Source organism: Penaeus vannamei, chromosome 41 (assembly GCF_042767895.1).
Source record: "Penaeus vannamei isolate JL-2024 chromosome 41, ASM4276789v1, whole genome shotgun sequence".
NCBI lineage: Eukaryota > Metazoa > Arthropoda > Malacostraca > Decapoda > Penaeidae > Penaeus > Penaeus vannamei.
Window position 1 is genome coordinate 10,803,126 of NC_091589.1, and position 10,000 is coordinate 10,813,125.

Here is a 10,000-nt window from a genome sequence, read left to right on the forward strand (position 1 = left end):
CTCTTCATCATTTATACTTCCCTCTCCCCTCCTCACTTTCATCTTCTTTCCCCTCTTCTCCTTTCTCTATTATCTCCCCTTTTCCTCTCCTCTCGCCTCCTCCTCCTTTCCAACCACCTCTCCTTTTCCTTCGCCTTGTCTTCATCTTTTTCAAATTTCCTTCTGCACCCTCTTTCTTTCATTTTCTCTCGTCTCTTCCCATTTGCTCTCCCCTTCTTCTGCTCTTCTCTCCCTCATTCGTATCCGATTTCCTCTTCCAAAAGAATGCAAATGAAACAAAGAATAAAAAAGAAAAACAATAATAAAAAATATTCAGCGCAGGTTTAATTTTTTTCTTTATACCAGCTCGACTTAGAAAGTTAATTATGCATTTTAAGTATATACATTTTTTCGTTTACTTCTTTAAAATCTTACTTTAATTAATTATCTATTCACGTATTCGTTCATTTATATAAAAAATCCCGGGATGAAATAACAAAAAAACATTAATAATATTAATAACAATACTGCTAATAACAACCATAATAATAATAATGTTAACAGCAACAACAACAATAACTGAAATAAAATAACATCAATAACAATGATGATGATAATAACAACCATAATAATAAAATAATAATACTATAATAAAATAATAATAACAACAACAACAACAACAACAACAACAATAATAATAATAATAATAATAATAATAATAATAATAATAATAATAAAAATAATAATAATGATAATAATAATAATGCTAATAACAATAATGCTAATAACAATAATAACAATAATAGTGAAAATAAAAATGACAAATATTGGACGACGAAAACCACCCTTAAAAAAAAGTTCAGAATGTGACGAACTGTAATAACAATAAAATGGGGGAATGGCAAGAGGTCAGAAATAACAGAGGCTTTTAGTGGCTGAGGTGAGGAGGCGGGAAGATGTGGAGGGAGGAAAGGAGGAGGAGGAGGGGAGGAGGGAAGGAGGAGGAGGGGGAGGAGGAGGAGGAGGAGGAGGAGGAGGAGGGAGGGAGGGATGGAAGATGGGGGGAAGAGGGAGAGACGGAAGGAGAAAGGGAAGGAGGGAGACACGGAAGGAGAAAGGGAAGGAGGGAGAGACGGAAGGAGAAAGGGAAGGAGGGAGAGACGGAAGGAGAAAGGGAAGGAGGCCGGGAGGGAGAATAGGAGGAGGTGGAGGGAAGGAAGGAGGGAGGAAGGGAGGGAAGGAGAAAGGGATGGAGGGAAGGACAGAGGGAATGAAGGAGGGAGGAGAGAAGGTGGGAAGGAAAGAAGGAGAGAGGGAAGGAAGGAAGGAAGGGAGGAAAGAAGGAGGGAGGGAGAGTTGGAGGAGGAGGAGGAAGAGGCAGAGGATGAGAAGATCAGGGAAAAGGAAGAGGAAGAGGAGGATGAAGACAGAGGATAGGAAAAAAAACGACTAAAAAAAAGAAAGGAAGGAAGACAAAGCACAAGAGACAAAGAATCTCACAGAAAACGAAAACAAGAAACGCCACTAACGTCCCCCCTTCCCCTTGTCCCTCCCACTCCCCCTACCCCTCAGCCCTCCCAATTGGGGGAATGGTGGAGGTGTGACGGGGGGAGTGGTGAGGGCAGAGGGAGCAGGGGGAGTAGGGGTAGTAGGGGGGGAGTGGTGAGGGCAGGGGGAGTGGTGAGGGCAGGGCGAACAGGGGGAGCAGGGGGAGTGGTGAAGGCATGGGGAACAGGGGGAGTGGTGAGGGCAGGGCGAACAGGGGGAGCAGAGGGAGTGGTGAGGGCAGGGGGAGCAGGGGGAATGGTAGAGGGCAGGGGGGAAGCAGGAAGGGAGGGGAGGGGAGTGATTTGCGCGCGTGCTGGGGCCAAACAATGACCCCGGGACGATCCCCCTGGGCCCAAGAGGGTGATTATTAAGGTGGTCAGTGGGCGGTGGAAGCAAAAGGGGGAGGGGGAGGGGGAGGGGGAGGGGGAGGGTCACTTAGGGGTTGGGGAAGGTGAGGAGAAGATAAGGGAGGAGGGGAGAGGAGAGAATGGTGGAGGGGGATAAGGAAGGAGAGAGGAGAGGAGAGAAGAGGAGAGAGGAAGAGAGGATATGAGATGAAAGAAGAGAGAAGGAGAGAGAAAGAAAGAAGAGGAGAGAGAAAATAAAGGAGAAAATACCGAAAGGGAATAATAGAATAAGGGAAAGTAAAGGGGGACGTGGGAAAAGGGACTAAAAACAAGACAAAAAAACAAAGCGAATGCGACCAGAGTTCCCGCCAAAATGTCCTCCAGCGAGAGATCGAGCGCGCGCCATCTTCCTCTAAATGCACACATGGCGGTAGATTCGCACACGCCTTGGCACTTGCTGGGAGAGGATACGGCCTCTACATGGACTCTATTGTTAATATGTATGTATGTATGTGTGTTAGTATGTATGTATGTATGTATGTATGTATGTATGTACGTATGTGTGTTAGTATGTATGTACGTTAGTATGTATGTATGTTAGTATGTATGTATGTATGTATGTATGTATGTATGTATGTATTATGTATGTATATTTTAACGTTTGTATGTATGTATGTATGTATGTATATTTGAACGTTTGTATGTATGTATGTATGTTTGTATCCATGTATTAAGTATTATGTATTATGTATGTATGTATGTTTGTATCTATGTATTAAGTATTATGTATTATGTATGTATGATGTTTGTATCCATGTATTAAGTATTATGTATTATGTATGTATGTATGTTTGTATCTATGTATTAAGTATTATGTATTATGTATGTATGATGTTTGTATGTATGTATGCGTGTTCAAAATGTATGTTTGTATGCGTTTGTATGTCTGTATGCATGTATGTATGTATGCGTGTTCAAAATTGATATTAAGATTGCGGTATGGAGGTCGACACGAGTTAATTTTCAAGAGAAAGAGAGAGAGAGAGAGAGAGAGAGAGACAGAGAGAGAGAGAGAGAGAGAGAGAGAGAGAGAGAGAGAGAGACAGAGAGAGAGAGAGAGAGAGAGAGAGAGAGGGAGAGAGAGAGAGAGAGAGAGAGAGAGAGAGAGAGAGAGAGAGAGAGAGAGAGAGAGAGAGAGAGAGGAGGGAGGGAGGGAGAGGGAGGGAGAGGGAGGGAGAGGGAGGGAGAGGGAGGAGGGAGAGGGAGAGAGGGAGAGAGGGAGAGAGGGAGAGAGAGAGGAAGAGAGAGAGAGAGAGAGAGAGAGAGAGAGAGAGAGAGAGAGAGAGAGAGAGAGAGAGAGAGAGAGAGAGAGAGAGAGAAGGAAAAGCAGAGAGATATGAAAAGAAGAAAACGAGAAAGGAAAGAGGACAAACAGAATAAAAGCGACGAAAAAGGAAAGAAAATGGAGGGAGAGCCAGCGAGGGCAGAATCACATGTCGTGCGAACCGCCATTTTCTCAAGACGATGGGATAATATGCGAGAGAGAGAAAAGGGGAACAGTCATAATAGCGATGACGTAATTCTCTCTCTGCCTCTGTCTCCTCTTTTGTTCCCCCTTTTACTATCTCTCCCCTATATCTCTATTCTATTCCTCAATTCTTTCTTTCTCTCTCTCTCTCTCTCTCTCTCTCTCTCTCTATCTCTTTCTCTCCCCGCCCAAAAAAAAAAAATCCCGACTTCTCTCAAGAACAGCTGTTTACGACCACCCCCTACCCCCCGATCCCCGCCCCGTTCACTATCTCAACAGCTGTTTCGTCTCCTTACAACGTCTAATATATTTGTCTAATAAGGATTATCCTGCAACATCAAACAAGACGCTACAATATAATTAAATAACATTGTAATTAAATACAGCTGTGTGTTCTTTACTGTTTCTCGGCCCGTACGCGATACCCTGTTCCAGAAAATAACGTGGTAACATTCCTTAATTCTAAAGAAATACAAATATCACATATCAACAAAGGGATCTTCATTTATTTTTTCTATTTCTGGTTCTCACTTTTACTCTTTATCTTACTCTCACTCTCTCTTCCCCTCTCGCTATCCCTGTCCCTCTCTCTGCTTACCTATCTATTTACTTATTTATCTTTACAACTACATACCCGTATCTCTATCTATCTATTCATCTACATCAATCTTATTTATCTATCTCCCTCTCTCTACCTATGTAACTAACTGTCTTTTAATCTATTCATCAACTTACATATCTATTTATTTATATAACAATCAATCAATCTATCGATCTGTTTCAGTCTATGTATGTATGTATGTATGTATGTATGTATGTATGTATGTATGTATGTATGTATGTATGTATGTATGTATGTATGTATGTATGTATGTATGTATGTATGTATGTATGTATGTTTGTATGTATGTATGTATGTATGTGTATGTATGTATGTATCTACCTACGTAACAAAGGTGCGTGTGCGTGTGAATTCGTATATGATAATATTTCGCGGTCGTAAAAGTATAACCATATATGTAAAAATACCGGTTTCTTATTGAGACCGGAGCCGCGAGACCACACTTTCTAAAAAGACACAATCGCATTTCTTTTCATCCAGGTTATTATACTCTCATTTTCTTCCTAGGCCTATATATCGAATCATTTACTTCAATGTACATATAGGCCTATATATCGAATTATTTACTTCAATACATATATAGGCCTATCTAATGAAGCAACACTTATTAAGAAGTCAAAAATCTCATTTCTTTTCATCCAGGTTATTTACTATCATTTGCTCCCTAGGCCTATATATCGAATTATTTACTTCAATATATAGGCCTATCTAATGAAGCACCACTTTCTAAAAAGACCAAAATCACATTTCTTTTTATCCAGGTTATTTAGACTCTCTGCCTAGGCCTATATATCGAATGATTTACTTAAATATATATATAGGCCTAATTTTTCCGTTCCATTTATCGCATATTCACCTTAACTTGGTTTCGTCTAATCAATCAATCGACCCATCAATCTAGTATTTATCAACCTATCCATACACACGATGTATAATAGATACAGATACAGATAATAATATAATAGATACAGACTGGAAAACCAACAGATTTCTATCTTTTTTTCCCTATCAATCTTACATACAAGTCATTTTATCAAACATATATATACATCTATAAAGACAAATAAACAAATACCTTAATTAAGTCGCCTCTCTCTCTCTCTCTCTCTCTCTCTCTCTCTCTCTCTCTCTCTCTCTCTCTCTCTCTCTCTCTCTCTCTCTCTCTCTCTCTCTCTCTCTCTCTCTCTCTCTCTCTCTCTCTCTCTCTCTCTCTCTCTCTCTCTCTCTCTCTCTCTCTCTCTCTCTCTCTCTCTCTCTCTCTCTCTCTCTCTCTCTCTCTCTCTCTCCACTTTCATAAAACTCGCCCAAGATTACAAAAGGAAAAAAAACAAAAAAACATAATCCAAAGGAACATTTGATTACATAACCTCATAGAACATACACGAAGGCTGCCCACCGCTTAGGGGAGACTAACCACATTATGAGGGAGGGAATGAAACTACTAAAATATAGAAGGGCGAGAGGTAAGGAGATGGAGGGAAGGGAGGGGAGGAGGAGGAGGGAAGGAGGGGGAGTTGGGAGATGGAGAGAAGGGAGGGGGGAGTTGGGAGATGAAAAGGGAGGATGCGGGCAGGGAGACTGGGGAATGGAAAGGGAGAGAATGGAGAATAGGAGGGGGTAGGGAGAATAGGAGGGGTAGGGAGACTAGGGGGAGAGGGGAGAAAGAATAGGGAGCGGGGGAGAAGACTAGTAGTGGGGAGGGACATGACAATGAATGGTAGGGGGTGAAGGAAGATTGGGGAGAGGGGAGACGGACAAGATTTTGAGGAGAAGGGGAGGGGGAATATGGGGAGACGTGTGGGGGCGAAGAGGTTGAGAGTGAAAACGATGACCTTGTTTGACCCCCAGTTCTTCCCTTTCTCTCGGTCCATTCTTGCGTTTGGCAGTTTTGGTGTCTGTTTTCTCCTAAACTTATCTCTTCCCTTTTCCTTCTCTCTTTCTTTCTTTCTTTCTCTCTTTCTTTCTCTCTTTCTTTCTTTCTTTCTTTCTTTCTTTCTTTCTTTCTTTCTTTCTTTCTTTCTTTCTTTCTTTCTTTCTTTCTTTCTTTCTTTCTTTCTTTCTCTCTCTCTCTCTCTCTCTCTCTCTCTCTCTCTCTCTCTCTCTCTGTCTCTCTTTCTGTCTCTCTCTCTGTCTCTCTCTCTGTCTCTCTCTCTGTCTCTCTCTCTGTCTCTCTCTCTGTCTCTCTTTCCCGCTATCTTATTTTGTTACTACATTTCTATCCGTGTATTCCGAGTTTGTCTTTCCTCTCCCTCTTTCATTTTCTTCTCCGCTTCCTCTCCCCCTTTTCTCACTCTGTTCCCTTCTCTCTTACCCTTTCCATGCCGCCTCCTCTCTCCGTTCCTCCTCGCTATATCCCTTCTTCATTCTTCACATCCTTTTTCTCATCCTCTCTCACCCTCTCATTCTACTACTCCCTCCCTCTCCTTCCACTCTTATACACTCACCCTTCCTCCCTCACACCCTCATTCCATTATTCTACCCTTCCTTTCCCCCCATTCTCCCTCCCTCCCACCCTCATTCCATTATTCCACCCTTCCTTCCTCCCCCTCCCCATTCTCCCTCCCACCCTCATTCCATTATTCCACCCTTCCTTCCTCCCCTCCCCATTCTCCCTCCCTTCCTCCCTCACACCCTCATTCCATTATTCCACCCTTCCTTCCTCCCCCTCCCCCCATTTTCCCTCCCTTCCTCCCTCACACCCTCATTCCATTATTCCACCCTTCCTTCCTCCCCCCCCATTCACCCTTCCTCCCACCCCTTCCACCCACCTTCCCTCCGACTCTTCTTCACTCCCTTTCACCCTTTCACCCTCCCGCCCACCATCTCATCTGCCCGACCCACACTTTCACCCGCGATTCACCGAGATGGGCGCCCAGGGGTCAGGTCAAAGGGTAGAACGCGGGTGGGTGAGGGTATTGTCTGCTGGGAGAGGAAAGTGGAGGGGAAAGGGGGGAGGGGAGGGGAGGGGAGGGGATGGTGAAGGGTAAGGAAGGAAGGAGGGAGGGAGAGAGAGAGAGAGAGAGAGAGAGAGAGAGAGAGAGAGAGAGAGAGAGAGAGAGAGAGAGAGAGAGAGAGAGAGAGAGAACGAGAAAGAGAGAGAGAGGGAAAGAGAGAGAGGGAGAGAGAGGACGAGAGAGAGAGATAGAGAGAGAGAGAGAGAGAGAGAGAGAGAGAGAGAGAGAGAGAGAGAGAGAGAGAGAGAGAGAAGAGAGAGAGAGAGAGAGAGAGAGAGAGAGAGCGAAAAAGAAAGAGAGGAAATAGAGCGAAAGATAAAGAAAGAAATACAAAGAAGGGAAAGAAAGAGAAAGAGCGAAAGAGAGGGAAGGGGGAGGGGCACGAGACGACTTTAGCATAGTCGTGACTGGGAAAGGGTTTACAGTGATTCTGGCGGTGAGTTTGTAGTGATTTATGGGCAGAGTATTAAAGCACGAGGGATGGGAGAGAACGGTGGGTAGGAGGAAGGGTGTGAAAGAAGGAATGAGAGAGGGTAGGGGGGGGGAGAGAAAGAGAGAAGGAGGTAGGTAGGGAAATAGAAGAAAGTGACAGGGAGAAGAGACATATACATATAGGCCTACATGCATACAAAACCTCCAAACACACCTACACACACACACACACATACACACACATACACACACACACACACATACATACATACACACACACACACACACACACGCCCACCTACCATAAAAAACACACATACACACAACCCCCTCCCCCCAAAACAAAAAAATCTATCCCCCACTAACTCCCCTCTCCCCCCTTCCTCCCCCCACCCACCCCTCCCCCCCCCCCCAAGACACGAGTGCCACTCCCTACTCACCCGAAAAGAAGCGCGGCACCGGCGATGCCACCTCCCAGCTGCGCCAAAACGAACATGGCGGCACGCAGGGGAGACACGCGGCGAGTCACTGCCAGAGCCACGGTCACTGCAGGATTCACGTGACCTCCGGAGACCTGGGGGGAGGAGAAGAAAATAGGGGGGTGAGTCAACAATAAAAGAGAGGAAAAATAAAAATGAAAATGGGGGGTGAAGTGGGTAAAAAGAGAGAGAGGTGATGGGGCGAGGAAAAAAAAACGAGAATGGGGTGACGGAGAAAAAAAAAGTGGGGTGAGTGGTGAAAACACACACACACACATTATATATATATATATATATATATATATATATATATATATATATATATATATATATATATATATATATATATAAACACATGTATATACATACACATAAATACACGCACAAACTGATAAACTGAAAAGGAAGTAATAACATTTGTATTTTGTAACGCACTTTTTGTACGAATATGATCTGGACACAGCAGGTAAAGTGCGAGTATATACTGGGGAATTTTTTAGGCCTATGCCACTAGGGGGAAACATGGTAGTCGCATTTAACTATTATAACTTCCGAGTATTTCTTAGGGTGCGCTAGGCCTATTTGTCAACATCAATAACCCCTTAGCATGAAAAAACGGAAATATATATATGAAAATATAACTACAATAAGAGCAAGGGAAAGAGAGAGAGGGTGAGGAAGAGAAAGAGAGAGAGAGAGAGAGAAAGAGAAAGAGAAAGAGAAAGAGGGAGAAAGAGAAAGAGAAAGAGAGAAAGGGGGATAGAAAAAAGAAATAGAAAAGTGAGAGAGGAGAGAGAGAAAATAGATAGAAATGAGAAGAAAACATGAACATGAACTTCCTCCATCGTCAGTCTCCCCCCACCTTGTTTAGAAGTCTAAAAATGGTCAAAATGAACAAATGTTTGAACTTTCTCTTTGCCACCGGCCATCCGACCTGAGTCAGCAAATAAACAAGTATATAATAAAAATAAGGGGGAAGAAAACAAATCAGAACAAAAAAAAGGTAAAAAAAACGCACGAACCAAATAAGACAATAATAAAACAAATACAAAACAAAAAAGTAAACAACCCGAAGAATAAAAAAATATAAAGCAGAGTTTCTTTAACTTCGCCTCAGAGACATAAGATTAATATGCAGTTAGTATTCAAAAAAATAATTTCATTATAAAAGTCGTAACGATAAAATAATCGCTCTTTATATTTTCATACTTCATGTGTCTTCCCAAACGTCCTTTCAAAATTTGTGAGGATTAAGAATGAATGACAGAACAATACCGTGAAAAAACAAACCAAAAATAAACAAGAAAACAGTACACAAAAGAGGTTTATTGAAATGTGAAATGTTTATCTTCTGTGTCTGTTCACAATTGGGTTTTATGTCAACAGGAAGTTGTATATCAAAACAACTTATACACTCTGCCAACTTAAGGGATAACTTATACAAAACTTAAGATAAAATGCACACAGACAGGAGAGCCAGACGGACAAACTGTACGACAAAGTGAATAAAACAAGTACATTATCAGAACTCTGCAACACAGTAAATTACAAGCATAAACACATATGAATAATAAAATGTACAAAAACAATTCACAACAAAAATTGTATTTTCCAACAGCTAGCTCAACCTTCGGGTGTGCCAAAGGCGGAGGTGTATATATATATATATATATATATATATATATATATATATATATATATATATATATATATGTATGTATGTATGTATGTATGTATGTATGTATATATATATAGAAAGAGAGAGAGAGAGAGAGAGAGAGAGAGAGAGAGAGAGAGAGAGAGAGAGAGAGAGAGAGAGAGAGAGAGAGAGAGAGAGAGAGAGAGAGAGAGAGGAGAGAAAGACAAACATACATACATGCACACAGACCGACAGAGAGAAAGAGAAAGAGAGAGGAGACAGGCAGAGAGAGAGGGGAGAGAAAGACACAGAGAAAGAAAGAGAGAGAGAGAGAGAGAGAGCAACAGGTTATATATTTGTACGACCTCGGTTGGGGAACAGGATCTCCCAAGGAAAGGCCGATAAAACACAAAAGCAAGAGCAAAAAAGGAGGTAATACAATAAAATGACTTTGATTGGAGATAAGATAAGA

The 10,000-nt window shown here is 42.2% G+C and overlaps 1 protein-coding gene across 1 annotated transcript in view; it reads right to left on the reverse strand.

The window, feature by feature from the left end:
- LOC113802995 (neurogenic protein big brain) overlaps nucleotides 1–10,000 on the reverse strand; it is a 228,513-nt gene that overhangs the window by 213,798 nt on the left and 4,715 nt on the right. Inside the window, exon 2 of the mRNA XM_070118180.1 lies at nucleotides 7,851–7,984. Coding sequence (XP_069974281.1) covers nucleotides 7,851–7,984 — 134 coding nt within the window. The remainder of the gene's footprint in view (nucleotides 1–7,850; nucleotides 7,985–10,000) is intronic.